Source organism: Spinacia oleracea, chromosome 4, assembly GCF_020520425.1.
Source record: "Spinacia oleracea cultivar Varoflay chromosome 4, BTI_SOV_V1, whole genome shotgun sequence".
NCBI lineage: Eukaryota > Viridiplantae > Streptophyta > Magnoliopsida > Caryophyllales > Amaranthaceae > Spinacia > Spinacia oleracea.
The window spans coordinates 169,689,628-169,711,404 of record NC_079490.1 but is presented as its reverse complement, the minus strand read 5'-3'; the positions used below and the strand labels follow the sequence as shown (position 1 = coordinate 169,711,404).

The following is a 21,777-nucleotide window of genomic DNA, read 5'->3' as shown; positions in this document are numbered from 1 at the left end:
TATTTATTTGTCCCAATTTGATGTTTGATGCAATGAATATCGTATGGGTTTGTAGCCAAAATCAATTACAAATTTCCGGTCGTATGGGGTCGATTGCTTGTGATCCTGTTCGTCTCTCTCATCTGTCTCAATTTGATTTTTTCAATTTCAGTTTCCGATCTTATAAATCTATTGTTGGATTTTTGGAATTTGATTTGGTTTTGTTGCAATTTTGCGGATTTGGGATATTGTTCAATCTTGTTCTGTAATGTGGGCAATTAGTTTAGTGTTTAATTTTTATTTTCTTAGGAGAATTTGAAGTGGCTGATTGAGATTTTCTTTTATTTTTGGTTATTTTGTGTAGATTTCAGTTTTAAGGTTTTATTTCAGTTCGTGTTAATTCGATTAAATTGTGTCAATTAGTGATAGTCTGGTAATTTTGGGTTAGGCTTTAATTAATTTTTTTTTGGGAAATTTGATGCGAGTGGCTGTGCTTTCTAGTTCAAATTGGTTATATTTCACCTTGAATTCATCATCACAGTCATGTTGCTTGCCTTCTTCTTTTTCTTGTAATTTTGATCTCATTTTATTATAGTGAGCTAAAGTCAGTTGAGATAAGTGTATTGTAGATGAAAAGAACACACCATTAGCCCTCGTGATGAGATAGCAAACGATTAGTAATGGTTGGAATATACAGGATCACTGAAATATGGAGCTTATGGAGATTTTTATGGTAGACCCGAGAGAGTAATAACTAAGATGTCTAGGCAAATTTGTTGTTTTACTACGTAGTTTGCACTGTTTAGTTTTCTCGTTATTTGGAAATCATAATTTCACATTTCCCTGCGTTTATGGTTTGAGTTCCTTGGTTCCGTGTTTGTGCAACATACGTGGCATATTAAGTGATATCCAATAAATTGCTCATTGATATGTTGGTTTTGGTAAATTGGATTCATCAATGCGTCCAATGGCGATCATAGTAAAGTCCTGTCTCGCTGTCAGTTTTGAATCCCCTTGGATTTATTAGTAGTTTAGTACAAAATACTGTCATCAAATTGAGCTTTACATTACAATCATTAGTGAACTGTGAACTGTGAACTGTGAAGTATTGCTGGGGAGTAAAAAGAAGTTTGTAATGTGTAATCTGATTTTGTGCAGGATGATTGTAAATGAATGGCATCATCCAACATTTGCGAGATTAGCCATTTCTGGTGCTACAGATTGGGTGAGAATGTCTTTCAATTTCGTGCCATGAGATTGTTTTTGTGATGCAGACCTAAACCTTTTTGTTAATTAGAGAAAGGTTTTCTACACTGTAAGTGGTCTATCTGTTTACATATTGGTTAGGATTTAGAACTTTGGAAAAATGTGTGAATTCAAAATTTGTTTGTAGGCTTCGTTCTTTGTAAAGATATGCGTTTACCGACTCTGCTGAGTAATTCAGTACACAGTTGTTTTTTTACTTCAGATTATGCTAATTATGCTACAGACTTTCAGATCATGTATCTCTTTTCCTAGATAAACTTATAGATTTGTGACCATTAACTAGGTCATCATTCTATTTTTTGTTACAAAGTTGTGTAGAGCTTACTGTTTTTCAGTTTTGCGAAGTTGCTAATTTTTATGTCTTGCAGTTTTCAGCAACAGGTTTAAAGGGTGCTTAGTTTGAGCAGTCTCTTGTTTTTATATTTGGTCGTTGTTGACCTGTGTTGACTGCTAGATTGTGTTCTTTGTGCGCGTTTTGCTCATCCTCTAGTTTGGCAGGTTGTTGGGTTTTTTTTTAGTGTGTTTTTGTTGAGGTGACATTGTCTTTCGCTCTTTCCCAGCCTGTACGTACATTATTTGATTTAATGTGATTAATTAATGGTCATACATAGAGTGTGGTGGCACGTGTCGTCCCGTGTAGGCTCGCATGCCTCGTACTCTAACGGGGCGTGCCTAGAATGGGCCAAGGAAAAGTCGTGTCGTGCCGAGGCTCGTACCACTCTTACATAGATGAGGTACATGCTCCACTTGTCTCATGTGTCGGACCATGCTGCAGACTTTCTTATTAATTTTAAGATTATTTTTGTTAATTGCTTAACAAATATGTGTGCCTAACTTGTGGGTTAGTTCGTCGTACTTATATCGCACTCGTGCCAAATTTCTAAAATGATGTTCATGCACGGCTTATGGCCATGCCTATGCCGGACCAATGTTGTGACGGGCTCAGACAACCTGCACATTGGCACGGCCCAATAATAGGTTGTAATAGGTTGATACCATTTAGAAACTTGGGACGCGTTATACTCACCTGTTTTTCCCTTATATTTTCTGAATTTATATTATCTGAACTTAACTGAACTTATTTAAATTATCAAAACTTATCTAGTTATAGTTTTCTTTTGAAATAGACATATAAAATATAACTGAACCTATCTCAATTTATTTTTTCAAAAATAAGGTAAATAATGTAAACAGAACGAGGCTTTACATGGTCGATTATTATCACGTACTATGTATAATATAATAATCTATGACATCGCACAAGTCACTAGAAATTTCTAGATCTAATTTGATGAGACTTAAATTTAAAATGATTACAAGCTATCCTAGATTATAAAGATCACCCTGGACAGTTAGATAGACAGTTAGGAAAGCAATAGGCATGAAGTGGATTATGGGTGCCAAACTGCCAATCTATTGAAGCAACAAATAAGGATCATTCATTCCATTTCCTTGATTGTTTCACTTTCGGTTTAACTCTTGGACCACACAAATTAAGAATTTTAAAAAAAAAATTATTTATTTATTTTTTTGTACCATCCGATTCACTCTTATGGTTAATCCGGATTCGGAGCGAGTTTTGAGTGGATAAGTTTCAGTCCTTTCTCAATTGTTGTTGCGGGGTTCGAACACGGATCTTCCCTACCAAATTCAATCTCAATCATCGCTGAACCATCGGCAATCGGTACACAAATTAAGAAATTGATTCCTAGCCAATTAAATCCATTACGACTAGTGAACCAAATTAAGCCAATGGACCGTAGATATTTTAACGACACGTGGCACTCGAAAGTCTTTCCAATTGGCACTACGACACTTGAAAATCGAACAGGAAGTTGACACCTAGTAATCTCCTTTTGTTTCTCTAAACATTCCATTTGGCAGTGTATGATGCGTGTTTTGGTTACTAAGATTTTTGCGATTACTCCTCATACGTGTTTGGTGTTGGTGTTACTACAAATAGTACAATTCTCTTTTGTAAACTCATATTTCAGCCCAAATACAACGTTACCGCAAAAGGAAATTTAAAGTTTAATAAAATGGTCACATCGAAACTTTCATGAGATACGGTTCATACGGAGTATAGGTAAAGTGGCTCCGGGCCGGGCCTACGTGTGACACGGGCACAAAAAGGTCGGTCCAACACGAACAAGTCCTTTTTTTTTTGGAAAAGGCACGACATAATAGGATAAATTAAGTGCAATTAGGCTTAGATATGAAGACTCAACACGGCCTGACACGAGGTCACACGGGCTAGCTAGGATCGTGCCTGGTAGGGCTGCACAACGGTCCAAAACTGGATCGGACCGAAAAAAATCCGGTCTGGACCGGACTGGACCAGATTTTCTAAATCTGGTCCGGATTTAAACCGGATTGGACCAAAGTTATTGAAAATGCCTCCATAAAAATTTCGAGGTTTTTTATTTCCACAAAAAATATAATTAGAAAATCTTCCGATCTTTAATTCTTTATTTTTAACGGAGAATAGATGGATATAGAAGAGCAAGAGTAAGAAAACAAACACATGATTTTAGTGCACTAAAGAAGATTAAAGATTCATTTAATATAAACCGGGTCAACCGGTCCGGACCGGAAGATTCCGATAACCCGGAAACCAAAATTTAAAGGACCGAAGACCGGCCAAACCAGAATCAACCGACTCAGTCAGAAACCGGTCCGGTTTCGATCATTTTTCGGTTCGGACCGGACTTTGAACACCCCTAATATCTGGGCCTCCCCTTTGAAAACTTTTGACATGGCACAACCCGTCATAATTAAAGTGGGTTTGTTGTGAGTCGGGTTTATTTAGACCATGACGTGCGGGCTCAACACGAACACGGAGTTGTGGGGCTCAACACGAACACGGAGTTGTGGACCGTTTTTTTTTTTTAAAAAAAAAAAAAAAAAAAAAAGAAAGACACGATACGACGTGACTAAACACGTTAAATTAGTGAAACTAGGCTTAGATATGTAAGCCCAACACATCCTGACCCGAGGGCACGTGGGCTTGAGTCTTGCATGGGCCGCCCATTTAAAACTTTTGAAATGGCACAACTCGTCGGGATTTAGGTGGATTTGGTGTGGGCGAACTTATTCAGAACCAAGACACACAGGCTCAACACAAAACACGATCCAACAAGGCTATCTTTTGATATAAAGTAGCATTAAAGAACTACGTTACAAGCTAGGAATATTCGAGGTTGGACATTACTTAAATAAGTACAAGAAAAGTTTGAAATGGGAATGTAAAATAGGAAATAGACGTATGTATTTGCAAGTTGCGCAAGATTCAGTTCATACGTCTCATCTATGTATAGTAGACCTGGTTATTGGACAGGGTAGTCCAATGGATATTGGGTTAGGGTCAAGTTAATAGGGCTTTTATTGGGCAGGGCTCTTATTGGACAGGGCCTTTATTGGACAGGGTCATTATAGGGTCAAACTTATACTACAATTATTTTGAAAATTAAAATAGTAATGATACAAAAAATTACGTGTATAGCTTCGTATTTACTTTTACTTGCACATGGCTCTTTTATTTTTCATTTTTCATTGCTCGTTTATTGACCCGCCCACTAATGACCCGCTATTGACCCGCGATCCGCTTTTGACCCGCCCATTATCGACCCGCTAAAAATGACCCTTTCAATACCCGACCCTCTTTTGACCCGCACCGACCCTGACCCGCCCCGCCCGATAACCAGGTCTAATGTATAGTGATGGTCAAATGAATCGGATTGATATTGTGTGTTTAGCAAAGGATTGACCAGGTCAAATACGTTGTGATTAGTTTGTAAGAAACACATATATAGAGGGGATGAAAATTGAATGGTTGATAGAGTAACGTCGACGATTTTTCGCAACATGGACCATTAGTTTATATCGTGATATATATAGATATTGTAAATGAATACAAATAAGGTATTGGTTTGTGGCAAAATAACGTTAGAAGAAATTCAACTACCTACCTAATTATCTAACACAAGAATAAATATGAGAGAAGGTTAAAATCTTATCGAGTCTGATTTCATGTAAAACGTGTGCAAAAGAATTATTTGTTCAAGTTTGCATGAACGAGCTTTAAACGAGTTATGCTCAAACATGAACACGTTTACAAACAAAGTTAACCGAGCTGTTCATAAACCCTAAAAAGTCGAACAAAAAGTTGTTAGAACCTGACCTATTTACATAACGGTGTTTCTTGTTCGCTAGTAGATCACGAATTTATTACTCCCTCCGTTCCTAAATAAGTGTCACATTTGGGCTCCGGCACGGTAATTAATAAAATTGTAAAGTGTGTAAGAGTTAATGATTGGGAATGTTTTTTTTGGGGAAAAGATAAAGCAGATAATTGTTTAATTGAATAAAGTACAAATAAAAGTGGATGTGGGGATTGAAAAGTGGAAAAGTGTAGAATGTGTAAGTAAAAGTAATCATGATTTATAGAAAAGTGGGAAAAGTGTATGGAAAAGTGTGAAAAGTGTATGGAAAAGTGGGAAAAGTATATGTTCAAAAATAGAAATGTGACACTTATAAGGGAACGCCAAAAAAGGAAATGTGACACTTATTTAGGAACGGAGGGAGTAGCTTATTATCACCCCTACAAATAGGGCAGGGAAAGAAATTGAATAAAAAGGATTGGTTTTCATTTCACTTTTCTCATTGTTAGAAAGATTTAGAAGAAAAATGAAAGGTTTTATTTCCCACCCCTCACCTTCCTTTCTCGACCTTTTTTTCCCCTTTCTACCCTTATCCTCCACAAACTAACCGAACAAAATTACACAGAGTATGTCTTATTTCACGAACATTAAAGAGTTGAACGTTAATCATATATAGGTTTCTTCTTTTTTTTTTTTTTTTTTTGACATCGGCTAAAACTTACAGGAAAAGTAAAACAACATAAAAATTAATCTAATCTGGCTATAAAGGATGTTGCGCCACACGAATTCTCAGTTGAATTGCTGCTTGCGCCAAGTTATGAGCTTGTTTAACTTGATCTCGATCAACCTTGTGAATGACGCATCTGCTGAAATTCTTACATTTATTGCGAATGCTCGAAAACGTCCATTCTTATTGATAGTCCAGAGTCCTAGAATTCTGTAGTTTTATAACTAAAGTAGCAGAATCTGTAAAAATACAAAATTGAGTCAATATAGGTAACTTCACGGCCGGAAAAACAAGGAAAAACACATGCAATGGTGCAATACCACATGGTAGCTTACCCTGAACAGCTAAAAATGTTACTACTTTTGAAGCATCGATCACATTATGTTGTTTGCTTTTGTATTCGAAGAGGATATAATTCAAAGTTGGGGTTAAAATTTTATTGTTGTGATTTGCCATTTGTATAAAGGTTGTGGAAGCTTCGACCGACAATGTAACTACCGCCATACCCCACTTGAAAGCCAAAGCCATGACCTTAATTTGACCCTTCCCTATTCCTATCCACACACAACCTCAACTTGTCCCTCCCGTTGTCCCACCTACCTACCTATCTATCCACTAATCGTCTAATTTACTATCTATACTAATATATTAAAAGGCGTTTTGGAAAACGTCTATGTGTCACGTAGTACTCTTCCCTTTGCGCCACATCATTCATTCACCAAGTGGTATGTCATGTCATGGATAACCAAAAATCAATACAATGAGGTTCGAACTCTAGACCTCATGTATGAATGATAATTCTCATTACCATCTTAACCAACCACCAATTGTGATTTATTTCTTCACATTAATTTATAAATAAATGTTAACATGAAGTCTAAACCAACTAAATTTTTATTTGATTTTTTATTTTCTATGGAATATTTTGAATAAAAATAAAAATATATAATTAGTACAACTATGAAGACACATGATGTCATGAATCTCATAAGCATCAACTATAGAAATACCTTGCATAGCTGCTTATATCTAATTTGGTGTTATTAATTTGAAGCACTTAGTTCCACTAGAAAACAAATTATACCATTGTAAGATGATCTAATTGAAAAATTACTTGGCATGATAAATTACGTAGTGTATTTGTGTAGTTGACAAACTTAATTGATGTTTTTCACTTTCAGGTATATATGCATTTCGACAAATATTGAGCTCAAAAAAATCTAAAATTTTAACTATTCAGTATAGCGTTCGGGGCATCGCCCGGGCCACACACTAGTTTATATATCTATTACCGGTGAAGCTGATAGTCCCTGACATGACACGATTAAAATTTGATAAAACTTGAAAAAAAAAAAGAGTGAAAACATTAAGTTGATATAATTTTTTTTTGTTGAAAGAAAAATTAATTCATTAATGAATAGTTACGACATCTACAAGAGAAATATAGATCTAACAAATACATGACAAATTGAATCAAATAAAGGTTTCCTTTATCAAAACTACGGTCGTTGAATGAATCTTGCACTGTAGAATGTCTCAAGTATATAACGCTGGAACATACAACCTTTTCAGAGAGAGGGTCTAATGATTTGTTGTAGCCGCGAGGATGATTTCCACTTGATTCATCTGAATGTACGTACTCGAAAAATTGATATCTGTTGCGAACCCGCATAAAACTTTAGCAAAGAACCAATTCTACATAAATCCACTGAACGACAAACCAAACATACTAATTAAGACTAACGAACAAGGACGAACTCCGCCCATATGGTACAAATTAAATTTATTGAATTTAGGAGACAATAACTGAATTAAATGAAGGAAAATGGTCGGAAATAATTCAATTTCCTACGACGGCCAAAAAAATAAACCCTAGAATATAATATGAGAGAGGGAGAGAGGATGGGAGAGCGGTTGTCTAAGTCGATATAATATAAATCAACTTGAATTGAACACGATAATTTTTTATCAATTATATTACTCACATTATGCAACTATCCTCCATGTTAGTTAGTTTGTTAATCATGTTAACAATACATGCAAACACGAACACATCGTATTCACCAGCTCTAATCACACCGCACAAGACAACCAATTAATTTAATGAATGATAATAAAAACGATTATGTTTTTTTTCTCAGACGGTCTAACTAAATATTTGGATTAACTCGCTTTTTATTTTGTTTTCACCAACTTTGCTCTTTGTTTAGCAAATATTCGGTGTAATAAATAAAATCTCATCATAGCAACATATTAAAAAAAAAATCCATTTCCGATAATTAAAAATTTTGTAAAGAAAAAAAACTTCAAGTTAAAGTGGAGTCAATCAAACACTATTGAGTATTGAACTATTGACCATTATGTAGATTTGTCACTCCCACCACTTTTGACCCCTCAATAGACATTTGTCATCTGTAACATTCTCACTAATCGATCAGCATATGACTACCTAACTCGATGACGACTACAATGTAATTATACTTTATATTATCTTCCCCTTGTTTTGTTTATTGTAACTTATATTATGCGTTTAGTTTTATAATTATTATAACTAACGAATATACTCTAATATTCTATGAAGATTCTAGTTTAGGTTTTTTTTTTTTTGCATAGATTTGCATAAAGTTTATTGGTCATGCACCCATGCATAAGCTAGGTTGACTAGAATCACATATATAAATTAAAGAGTGAATATAATAATAATAAAAAAAATTAGCGAGAAACCGTTTTATTTATTGATACTTATCTTTGATATGTTCTATATGAATGTACCGTTAATTATTGTGGCCTATTCAATTATTCCTAGAAGGAAGAAAAATGTTGTCGCCTTCTATGATGTTGGTAACAAAAGTTTGGACATAGCTGTTCATTTAACTTATGTGAGCTCGAGTCCGAGTCCGAGCTTTTAACCGAGCTCAAAAATATGTTCAAGCTCGGTTCTTTTAAAAGATTTTGTGTTTGCGAACGACTCATTTATTAATCGAGTCGAGTTTATAAACGAGCTTTTTTCATGAACGAGCTTTCTTAAACGAGCTTTAGAGTATAACCACTTGAAAATCTAACAAATTATAATCATATCTAATAAAAAAGATTAAAGTATATTACTTCATTTGATAAACAAACTAATAATTTAGAAAGAGTCAAAGAGCACAAATTTAGCAATTAAAATTTTATTTCAAAATATTTGTATTCTATTATAGATTTCAAAAGTAAAAAACATGATTTTTATTTATATTTGAAAAACGTATATATGGTAAAATATGATACATAACATAACTAGACGAACTTGTTCACGAACATAAATGAACGAGTTGTTCATGAACATAAATGAACAAGTTGTTCATGAACTAAAATGAACGAGCATACCTATGTTCATGTTCAAGCTCGTTTATTAAGCGAGCTTCAAAAGTTGTTCAAGGTCGGCTCGTTTAATAAATGAACGAACATAAACGAGCTTTAAACGAGTCCGAGCCCGAGTAGCTTATTGACCGGCTCGTCTCATTTGCACCCCTAGACATGATGAATGAATAACATAGTTGGTTATTCCATTGGTTGGCTCTTCTTTAAGCACGACAAAGGCTATAAAATGTGTTTAACAATAAATGTAATAAATGTGTCATTGATTAAAAAAAAAAAAACATACTCGGTAGCAAACGGGACTTTCAACAAGTGTTTAACGAGAGAGGGAAAACAACTCTTTAGCTCTAGCTTTATCTACAAGCCTACAATATAGATTAGTAATACGAGTAGTTTTGTAAAATTCATATGTCGCTTTAACTCCTATTTTACTATTCCATTTGTTGTTATTATCGTTTTGGATAAAACGTAAAATCTATTCTTACTTTCTATATCAAACTTCTTTTACAATACTCGGTATCTTCTATTCTGTATTTCGATTTTCTTCGTTACTGTATGATATAGACGAAATCTAATTTTAAATTAAACTCACTATCGACGGTATGGTTAAAAAAATAAAAAAATAAAAAAATAAAAATAAGGGTAGTTTTAATTGGACATTCACTACAAGTTTAGAATTGACCTAGACCACTAATTAAGTAGGTAGTGTAATCAAATAACACACCCCCATCCAACTATAAAACCTCATCCCCTTTTACTAAAATCTTTCCCTCTTGCGCAACTCTCACTTTCTCTCTCCTCCCTCTTCTTTCTTCCAACTAACACCTCTCTTTCTCTCTCCTCTCTCTGTTTTTTCTTTTGTGTATTGAAAAACCACCATGACATCCTCTGTTATGAGCTCACAAAGTGTCATCTTGACCACCGCGATGGCGGTTTCCGGCGCCGTAATCTTCCTATCTCTTACCTGTATGAGGAATTTACCAATAAACCATCAAAATTCAGATTCTAAACAACAAACCCATCTTCCTAATTCTTGTTTACGCTCTTGTTTATCATCTGGTAAGTGGTATTTTAATTTCCTCTGTTTATCCCCTGTTTTTCAAAAAATTTTGTTTTTTTTTTCTGATTTAAATTTGCTCTGTTTTTTTTCTCAGATGATAAAAATAAGAAAAGGAAGAATAAAAGGGTGAAATTTGCTGATAATGTTAAGGATCATAAGAGTGAATTAACAAGAATTATTAGTGGGAAAAAGGAGAAGAAAGTTGAGATTATTGATGATAAAAAAATCCCAGAAATTCGTCGAATGCCAGCGAATCGAGCTGCTTTGTACCAAGGGATTTTGAGGGATCGAGTTCATCAAGTTAAATGTTCTTATTAATTTTAATCCTAATTTTAGTTTAATTAACCCTTTTTTTTTTCCTTTTATCTTTTTTTTTCTGGGAAGTGTTTGTGAGGTACATATACAGCAAAAGTAAACAGTTCAAGATGAAATTTGTACAGTTGAACTGTGAATTGCATCGTTTTAGTTTATCCGTTTAATTTCTCATAAAAAAAAGTGTATTTTCTAGAGATTGAAATTTGGCAGTAGATTTACAGGTGTCTGTGATTTTCTGCATGCAATGTTGTAAAAGGAGGTTGAAGAATACAATTTGAATATAGCTTCTTTACCACATACCTATATGATTCAAATGAGATTCGATTTCCAAAGATTAAGATTGTATCCAACGAATTTGGTTGATTAAAACAAACCATTGCATAGTTTGATACTAGAATCACGAGTGATATACTTCCTAGATTGAAACAAATAATTGCACCATTTAATAATAGCATCACCAATGATGTACTAGAATCACCAATTATTGGATTTGGATGGATTTTTTCCTAATAAATTTTTGGTCTACACCTTAGCATTAATATATAAATTTATAAAAAGCATGGCATTTATATATTAAAAAAATGAGGATCTAAAAATAAGGAGTATACAAATTTTATATAAGAAGGTCTTATACAAAAGACCGGCTTGATGTCATATAAGTTAAACAATAAAATCAATTAGTTAAGTACCAGAACTAATTAGTTAAACACCGGTACTAATTAGTTAAACAATAAAATTAATTAGTTAAGCATCGGAACTAATTAGTTAAGCAATGATATAAATTAGTTAAGCAATCAAAGTGGTCTTTCCTGTAAGACGGTATTACACAAAAGTTGTCGAAAAATAATTAGAAATTCGTGGTAGAAAACTATTGGTAAATTGATGCGTAACTAAAAACCTTTCTCTCTCTAGCTTTCCTCTACGCAAACCCCCCAAAACAGCACCCCCAAAACCTAGCGGCGACCGCTTGCTCGCTGGTGGTCACAGCCTGAACGGCCACCGACGAGTTTGCGTGCCGCAGCCGTAGTAGTAATTAGGTGTCTGCCGCCTCACCTCCGACGAGGTTATAGTTGCAGCGTTTGTTGGTGCTTTTTCGGCGACGAAGAAGAGGTAAATAAGTTCCCTTCATCGGAACTATCAAATCCTCTTAGCTTGCTTCTCTTGCCGGCTGTTTTAGTCGTTTGTAGTGCGTTCGGATCAGCCAAGCTCATTCCGCTGAGGCCAATTCGGGAGACTCTTCACCAGATCTTCAATTCCATACGCCTATTTCACCTCTTCCCCAAGCGCCGCCACGATAAAAGTGTGGTAAAGGTAAAAAGTTTAGGGGTTAGGGTTTGGTGGGATAGGAAACGTTTTTCATTGGGTTGTGATCGGGTAAGTGTTTTGGCTATTTAATCCCAAATCTCTTCAAAACGCCGCCGCCGTCTTGTAGTGTCGTACCACCCCGATCCTGGCGGTAAAGGTAAAGATTTTAGTCGAGGGTTTCAATTTTGGGATTGATTATTAGGCCAATTGTTGTGTGATGGAGTTTTGTCTCTTTTTTATTGGCATTGGAGTTGCATTTTGGTTGGGTTTTGTGATTTGGGTTTGTGCTCACGGGCTAATGTGGGTAGTTTTTTCTCGGTTTCTTTTCGAATTTGTTGGTAGGTTTCTTGTTAAGATTGTTGATTGTGGTTGTCAAATGTGGTTCCTAGTTATTACTCTGTTGAATGAACGTTTCATCCTGGGTAGTGTAGTTGAAAGGTGGTTAAAAGGTGATCAAAACTTGGATTTTGTTTACACGTTTACTAAGATCATGCTTGATGAAGTCTTTTCCTCCTCCGAGGTTGTCAGTTCAACTGTCGGGGGTAGTGTTTGTTGTTTGGAGGGCTTCGTCTCCTGTGGTTACGGAATTGGTGGTTTTGGGCTGATGAGGGAAGAATAAGTGGGTATTAGGAAGGGTCTTTGTCCTTTGGTCTTGGGTTTAATTTGGTCAGGTTAACTTTTGTTAATCTTCCTTTTAGGTTAGTGCTAAGAGTTATTCTTGGCGCTTTCAAAATCATATATTTGAACGCTGCTCCCCATTTTTTGGGGGTTCATAGCATGCTAATCAAGTCATGTTCAATGACTGTAGACGCTTGTGCGCAATTCACAATGTCTACCCGCCAAGACCGTAGCTTTGTTTCTCTTCCATGTCTTTTCTCGTCTCCGAATATGTGCAGGGTTTTAAAAAAGCATCTTAGTGGTAAGCAATCCGGTGTCACCGCCATCTTCTATAAAGGAATCTCAATCACAAGAGGCCTTGGAACGAATACGCCTCGTTGGTGGTGTAAACAAGGCAATAACAACAATCAAGGGCCGGCAAGGAAAGAACCAACTACTTATTCGCCTCTTAGACGTATAATTGTTGTTTGTTTTGTAATGTGTGTAATGGTCTATAAGAACCAAGTACTTTAGTTTGTAGTTTGTACGTTTCTTTTTATGCAAATTAATCCTATGTAAAAAAAAAAAATATAAAAAAACTTTTTTTTTAGTTTTCCAGAAATGAAGCACCAATTATTTTGAAAAGGGAATCTTGAGTAACCAAAAAAAACTAAAGGCATGAAACCAAAGGCTTATTTGGTATTATTGTTATTATTTTTTAGTATTTTATTTAATTGATAAAATATGAACTCAAATTTTGTTATTTTTATAATAGTCATGTTGATTTGTAGAGCGACGGCTGAAAACTGAAACTACCTTTTATGGTTTTTATATTCTAGTATTTTTGTTTTATTAAAAAGCAACAAACTGGAAAAAAAAATGCTAATAAACGGAGCGTAAGTCATACATTAATTGGGATTTGATATTTTTAGTTGAAATCAATAGATTGAGTTATGGGAGATGACGAAAGTTGAACTTAAGTTGATAATTGACAATTTTAGGGTTTTAGGGTCGACTTAAGTTGGACCTTTTTTGAAAGTTGAATAGAAATCTATTTAATTAGCCCTTTTATGATAAATGACTTTTAGGTCTAATGTGAGTCATCTAAAGTGATTATCTTATCGATTTTAATTCGATACAGGAAAATCTAAAAATAAAATTAAGCTCTATTTTTAGCATTAACTGCAAAAATTTTAGCAAATACGGGATATGATTGAATTAACCGAACCAACAAACATATCCAAAATATATATAAAGCCATCATTCAAATTGTCTACCCTAAAAAGAAAATTTATATGATAAGTTTCTTCATTAAAAACTTGAGAAGATTGTGTGAGTATATCACTCTTAATGTAATAATGTACTCTAATGCCATGACATAATACTCCTAGGATGCTAATACAAAGCTAAACTTGATAGGTCACTTTCTCCGATTTTATCCGAAATGATTAATTATTTATTTATCCGCATAAGATTAAAACTATTGCGTGACTAATATTGTGAAATACTAATTTTTAACCAACAGACTATGTACATTTCAATTCCCGATATTACATTTGTGACAAAATTATTAGCAAGTATTTTAGATAAGAGATAAGATTAATTTATTATTATCACTTACTTGTTCTTCAGATTAATATGCACTACACCGCCTAAAACTTTTTTGCTACTCTTAAATCTTAATCGTGAAATCACGCGACTAAGAAAAGTGTCGGCCCGGTCGGGCACCTAATTTCGGGCCCCAGTCATAGAAGGCGGGCCCGTGATCACACCTTCTCTTCGTCCCAATATTAGTTTCTCCTTTTTCTGGGTTACTCTTTCTTTCTTTCTTTTTCTCTCTCTTCCTTTCACCCAGAACAATCTGCTACAGAAGAAGGAGAAGAGCAGAGGAGCAAAGAAAGGGGAAATCAAGAACAGTTCGATTCCAGGAAGCAGTGTTTCACTGATCTCATTGTCCTCATTTACCCCAGGTAAATTCCTATCTCCTTGATCCCTCTTTCTTCAATTTATTTTTATTTTTTTCAAGTTTTGATTGGTTTTCTGAAATGGGGGTTTTGTGAATTTTTCAGGGCTTGTGATCTGAGACTTCCTGGAATCAATCAATGTTGTCGAAATATTCCAGAATAATCTAGCAAAATCTTGGGTTTTGTGAATTTATTCTTGTTTGAATGGGGTAAGTTAATCTTCTTCAACAATTTTTTTTAATCGGTTTTGTTTGGATTTTATTTTTTAATTGGTTTTTCTAAATTTTATTTAGTAGTTGATAAATTACTCCCAATGTAGTGCATATTATTGATGAGTTTATGCCGAAATTGGACCTAATTTAGTTCTGCATTTGCTTGGTTTTATTGATCCTAGTTTATTGGACTGATGGTTCTTTGATGTGCAACTTGGATGTTATTTTGGTTTTGGGTTGCGTTATTTGTTAGTGTGCCTTGTAGCTATAGTTTCTTAGAGTGTAAGAGATTCACCTTTAAGGTGCTTATCCAGTAATATATACGAATAATGCGATTTTGTTTGATTGCATTTGCAAAGATTCATTCTACCATATCTAAGAAAAATACAAAATGGCTCAATTAATTCACCAGGAAAGAAATGTTTGGAACCATAATTAGGTGCTCCGTATTAGATAGGAAAAAGAATACTGTTGGCCGGCGGATGGAAAGCTAAAAGTGTGTCCGATGATGCATTTGCAAATGGAGGAACTTTTCTTCAACTTTTTGAGTTTTTAGTGTTCAAGGATCTCAAAATTGTGACATTTTAAAAGCAACCGTCTTGATTAGGGAAGAATAACAATTTGGGTTACTATATTTATGCTCATGGATGTTACTAAAATACAAAGTCTCTTTGTTTGTGGGGAGGGGATCTTCATTTATGAATAGTTGGTTCTTTTGATTTTCAACTTTCTTGATGTTTTGAATTTATGCCATTGTTTGGCGGGGAAGATTTGGATGGAACGGAAGGAAGGAAGGAAGAGTTTGGTTACATTAACGGTACATGAATTGGTAGGAAATGGAACAAGAGTGACTTGAAGATATCTTTATAAAACACTTTATTTCCAATCGGAGAAATTGGATGGAAAGAAAATTGGCACTGTCTTTACACGTCCTTTGTTATTAAGTATTACAACGGATTCCTTTTGGTTCCAAAACACTTGACAGAAATGCTACTTCACGTCCTTTTCTTTTCTCTTCTCTTCTCTTCTTTTCTCTTCTCTTCTCATTCTTCCACGACATTTCTTTTCTATTCTTTATCATATTTATTAACCAAGCTAACTGTAGAGTTTTAGTTGAATGTATAGTTAATGCTTTATGGAACTGTCTGCTTATGTTGGACTTATTCTAGTATAAATTATAAAGTACAGACAATATGATATTTGCAACACGAAGCATGGAGATGTTTATTGCCCATATGTTTGTCAGTTTGCATTCTTGCAATTTTAGGGAGATCTTCCATTTCAACATAGCAAGCAGTCTTTGGTTTATGAGTGCTAGTCGGATCACAATGTGTCATTTACCATACCCTGAAGAAGAAGAATGTTGAATATTTCCTTGACTAAGTCAAAATAGAGCTGGAGGTTAATGAGCATTGATCAGACCTACTACTAACTCATCATTCTACCTAATTACCTATACTTGCTATTCTGAAGTCAAAACTGTAACGAGGCCTCTTGATTCTTACTGGATGATCTAGTCTGGGTTTGAAGTGCCATTACAATCAAGTACAGAAAGCTTCCCAAATGTAGCTTGGTCAGACCGATTCGCCGATGCTTCACAACCATATTAAGCCAAAGTATGTTTGTTTTCCCACAAGTGCCGTAGGTTAACTTAAACGAGATATTGTTGGATTAAGAAGATTAGGGATGTAGAAAGTGGAAAATTTTGAGGGTATGAAGGACAGAGTGAATTACTGTTTTGTTCTTGACTGAAATCACTTCTCTTGTCAACTTGCATGTTAATGATGAGGGGCCTGCTTTAGTTACTCAGAGAGAGATCTTAGTGGTAACTTGTGAAGAATATAAAACCAGCAAAGGGGAGTAGGACGAAAGTTTGCTTCCATGTGTAGAGACCTTGAAGGGTTCTTTATGAATTTCATAACGTATCTTCATGGATGTATAATCCTTTTCACATGGCTATTCTACATAGTCTTGTTAACTTGGTGCTTAAGAACATCTCGGTGAGGACTGAGGAATTTCCTCATAGAATCGAGTATAGCAGGTAAGTACCCCAATGGATTGGATGAGTTGAGCAGAATTTTTCACAAGTTGGTGAATTGTCTACTTTTATTGGTTGAGTGGGATTAGTTAGGGGGAGTTTTCTGGCACTTTTACATAAATCTTGCTACAACCACTTACAAAATCTCCACATACTTTTACATAAGGTCTAAGCCTTTTTGTTGGTTGTTTGCTTTGGTTAATCTACTCTGCCAAGTGTTGATGATAATTTGCAGAGTAAGTAACCTAATTTCCCTTGATGCATGAGTTAGAGAGGTACTTGAGTTTTCTTTTGAATTATGAGGTGGTTGCACTTCCATACCCTTTGAAATAAAAAATATTGGATTTAGATATTTTATAAAATACAGTGGGTTTGTTTGCCATCTATTTCTCCATATTTGCGTGTTATGTAAGGTTTGAGAGGAATCAGTAGAGAAAGCTTTCTTTGGAGGTCAACTTCTTTGAGTTTTGTGCTGAGGATGAAATATTTTGAACTTTGGAAATCGTGAGTTGTTTCTGCTTTGTGTCTTTTGGTGTTACTGTGTTACCCTCTCCCTGTGGATGTTTTTTTCAATTAGGCAAGGGCGTTTCTTGATCATGTAAAGTGTGATAGACATACAGTTCTTCAATTGAACTTACCTGGAAAACTCCAGGCACCATAGTTTTGTATAAATCGTTTAATTTTGTGATCAGCTTTTTGAAATGGAAAATGGTTAAGTTGAAAATGACGTCTTTTATGTCATAAATCTTCAAGTATTGACATTGATGATAACTATTCCCAATTGTTCGTTATACATGGATAAATACCATCTATAAGAGAACCACTGCAGGCTGATTCTAATGGCCTTTAGAGCTAAAACAACGAGAGAGAAGTAAAAGGGATGAAGAAGTAGTGTAAGAGAGAGCTGAAAGACAGAGCCTTTTATAGCTCATTCTTATAGGCTTGTGTTCAATGTCAATGTCATCAGAGATGAAAATAAATTCAGGCTTTCTAACAAACTTTGGCAATTGGCATAAGTACGTTTACTCATTTCAATGCCATTTAACCCAAACCTACTTTGTAGATAGCAAGTGAATTCGTGATGAGAAACTGTATGGGTTTGACCAATTGGGTCGAGATTCTAATTTATGCTATACAGGTGTTCTATTCATTCTTTGTTGCAGGGGATGATCCCAGTTAGGATGGTGACAAACACTTTGCTGCTGACATACGCTGATTTCAATAAGTCAAAGGAAAACAACTGAGTGGTTCGGCAAGAAAGTTGAATTTTAGAATATTTTTTTTGGGTGGGTTTTCTCAATTTAGAGTTCTTAGGTTAGTCTGCAAGCAAGATCGTTCTAATTGCTGTTAACATCAAGCTAATTCTCAAGTTCTATCCACTTTTCAAATATCGACTTCCCATAAATTTGTTGCATTTTAAAGCCTGTAAATTATAATTTTATGTAAGGTTTATGCATGTTACTCTTGATGACTATTGGCTTGTTCCTTTTAATGCTTTATGTGCAGTTATGTTAGTCAAATACTCAAGTGTGATTGATTTTTAACAGCATGTATGTTTTGTAACAGAGCAGTGGTTGCCTTGCATGTGGCATTAAGCCTGAATCAATAGCATCCTTGGATGAGCGACCAAAACGCAGTATAAGTCAAGGTCAAACAGGAAGGATACCCAGTATTTCCAGAGATTATTGGACGACAAGTCTGTGTGATATGGACAACAGTGCGATGCAGTCACAAGGAAGCTTATCATCAATTACTGCTTCATTTCAAGCCCCTGATACACCAGCTGGTATCAGCAGCTCCAATCCTCCTTCTGAATTTGTAAATCATGGTAAATTCAAAGCACAGTTGACATTTTGATCAATATACTGAGTTTCAGGTATCTTATTTGATAGCGCTATTAATTGGTCTGGTTCTCAAGACAAAAGTTTGGTTTCTGTTCCATAATTACTGCTTAATATTTGAATGAGACTGTTATACAACCATACAAGTTTACAACTTTGTTCTGGATATGGATGTCATATAGCTTCTTTAATGTAATAGTAATAGTTATTTCCATCAAAGGGAATAGGTTTTTTAGGTCACTTCTCTGTTGTTTTGTGCTTCACTTTCTAGCCTATCATCTCTGTTCTATGATACAGCCTTGAGAGAAGGCCACCCTAACTTTCAGTATTTTTTTCATTAAAAAAATAAAAACTCTGTCCTATGAATTCATATGATTAGGAATTGTTCTTCCTCTACAATCTATATTTGTAGTATTAGTATCTTCTGCCTCCATTGAACTGTTTCTGGACGGATTTATACTGCACTTGATTAGAGCATGGTGCGTCAACTATATTCCAATGAACTTTTGATTTTCTGGTCAAGTTTGAAGCGTTTCAAATGGTGTTTTTAATCTCTTCTACATATTGTCTTGTTTCCTTGTTAGGCTCTGTTCTGTCCACCTTATTTCCACTTATTTCAGAAAAAATAAGTTCAGTTAAGTTCAGGAAACATAAGGGTTGATCAAGTACAATTTATAACTAAAATAAGTTCTAATAAGTTGAGAAAAAACAAGTGAAAATTAGGTGAATACAATGCACCATTCTTACTTCTTTTGAATGTGTTGGTGGCAGGTCTCCATCTCTGGAACCAGACCAGGCAACGCTGGGTAGATAATAAAAATCAAAGTAATAAAGGACAACAAATCCGTGATCCAAAAATAAGGTAAGCAAAGTATTCTTGTTTTTGGATCTGTTCAAATTAGTCGCTGTATCTTCTGCAAATTGTATGGTGATTTGTTCTGGCTTCTTTGGTGATTCTTATCGTATTTTGTTGTCTTGAGTTTATCAACCCGTGCCAATTCCGTGTTTTCTGAATTTTAAAGGGTTGATTCACTACACAATTTAAACTTCTGTAAGGTTTAATTGAAGCAGAGGCACAATGGCTGGAAACCGTTTATGTGGTTTAGACATCCACCATAGTAGCTTGTGTTAATAAAACTGAAAGAGATCTTTGGGACCAGTTATGATCAAGATGACGGATTTTACAGGGTGAACAAGGATGAGGTAGAGGAAGCTATCTTCATTTTGTAGAACTTGCTATCTACTATTGCTCTCCATCTTGTTGGTGGAGACGGTATTATTTTCTGATAGGACATTTTGTAACATGCTTGATGGGGATTTAGAACTCCAGTTACCTTGTTTAGAACATGTCGAGCTAGTACGCTTAGAGCATGTTTGGTATAGTGATAGAAATGAAATCAATTAATTATTTCCATTACCTAATGTTTGGTATAAGAGGATTGGTAACATAATCCATTTCCTAAGGGTAACTTTTAAGTTTTACCACCATTTGTTACCTCTCCCAACCTCTGGTAACAACATTGTTGCCCTCCTCAATCTCCAATTTGTTACAAGTGAATTCTTTCCTAAGGTATACCAAACAACTAAAATTAGTAATAGTTAACATTACCCTTTCCCCTTCTTTTTTATTTTCTTTCCATTTCTTTTTCTAAGTTTATACCAAACATACCCTGAGTCTTTGAAGTATGATAAATAGTCCATGCATGGCTAATCGATGGTATTTGTTGAAGGAATTAGATCAGTATCTTTTACGTACGGAAAAGCCCTGTTGCATCTGGCTGTTCTCTATCCTAAAAAGAATTAGCTTTTAAACGCACTCTCCCTACTCCTCGCTGTTGATTTTGTTGATACGAATGTGAATAATTCTTTAACTTGAGGCTGATTCATCTTTTATCAAATTTCACACTATGTTCCTTTACACCTTCTGTTTGATCTTGTTAGCAACCATGGTTTCAACGGAACTTGATATTATTATGGCCTTGCAGTTGGAACGCGTCTTATGACAGCTTACTCGGGAGTAACAAGCCATTTGGTCAACCAGTACCTCTCACTGTAAGCCATGTCCTTCATAATTGTGTTTTCCTAATGGCATGAAAATCATTCGTCAATTTTTATTAAGATCGCCTTACCGAAAAAACCCGCTTTGATTGCTTAACTAATTGGTTCCAGTGTTTAACTAATTGGTTTCATTGTTTAAGCAAATAGCTCTAGTGCTTAACTAACTGCCTCCATTTACCAAGACGGTTTTTTGTGTAAGACCGCATTATATACAAGTTTGTGTTGACGATAACAAAGCTTTTTGGCTCACTGTGTATTTTCACCAGGAAATGGTAGATTTTCTTGTGGACATCTGGGAGCAGGAAGGGATGTACGATTAACGTCTGACAAAGCCGAGGTTTGGGTACGTCGTAGTCTACGTAGAATCAAGTGACAAAACCAACTTCTTACATGCAGAACTTCTTGAGCTAGCTAATCCCTAAGAAAAAATGAAGGAAAGATAGAAATGCACCTGGGAAAACTTCAATTGTATTATTGTTGTGACTTTTTTTTTTTTTTTTTTTTTTTAATAGCTTATTTCTGTTTCCTCATGTGCTGTAACTAGGTTTCGATTGAAACTAATGAAACTTACTCTGCTGATTTTGCATGTCTTTGCCTTAATTTGCTCAACTGTTCTTCGAAACCCGAGTTTGTAACACTTTCTTAATATATAAGTCAACCATTGTGGCTTTGAGTTTCGACTTCAACCTTTAATTTCTACCTTGTATGAAATATGATTTACTTCACTATATCTATTTATCTATTGATCACATTATGAAATTAATGATTTTTATTTATACTTGTAGTATGTTTTAGTTGAATATCAAAGTCTCTTTCAGGGCTTTCTTTTACCTTATCAATTTAGATATATATTATTTAACTTTTTTTTTAATCAAAATATATACTTCATCATTTCACT

The 21,777-nt window shown here is 34.9% G+C and overlaps 2 protein-coding genes across 3 annotated transcripts; both read left to right on the top strand.

Moving 5' to 3' along the window:
• The first annotated feature begins 10,247 nt into the window (after positions 1-10,247).
• On the top strand, positions 10,248-11,163 carry LOC110784238 (uncharacterized). Its single transcript, XM_021988665.2, has 2 exons — positions 10,248-10,548; positions 10,644-11,163. The coding sequence occupies exons 1-2, from the start codon at positions 10,368-10,370 to the stop codon at positions 10,865-10,867; spliced, it is 405 nt and encodes a 134-aa protein (XP_021844357.1). The 5' UTR covers positions 10,248-10,367; the 3' UTR covers positions 10,868-11,163.
• A 3,409-nt stretch (positions 11,164-14,572) lies between these two features.
• Positions 14,573-21,565, top strand: LOC110784294 (uncharacterized). Of its 2 annotated transcripts, XM_021988737.2 has the most exons (6): positions 14,577-14,736; positions 14,836-14,939; positions 18,552-18,808; positions 19,593-19,683; positions 20,807-20,873; positions 21,146-21,565. In XM_021988737.2, exons 2-6 carry the CDS (start codon positions 14,935-14,937, stop codon positions 21,197-21,199), a joined length of 474 nt encoding a protein of 157 aa, XP_021844429.1. In that variant the 5' UTR covers positions 14,577-14,736; positions 14,836-14,934; the 3' UTR covers positions 21,200-21,565. The 2 variants fall into 2 exon arrangements, with proteins under 2 accessions (XP_056698777.1, XP_021844429.1); XM_056842799.1 differs by lacking the exons at positions 20,807-20,873; positions 21,146-21,565 and adding an exon at positions 19,893-20,104 and having other exon boundaries at positions 14,573-14,736.
• Positions 21,566-21,777: the final 212 nt, after the last annotated feature.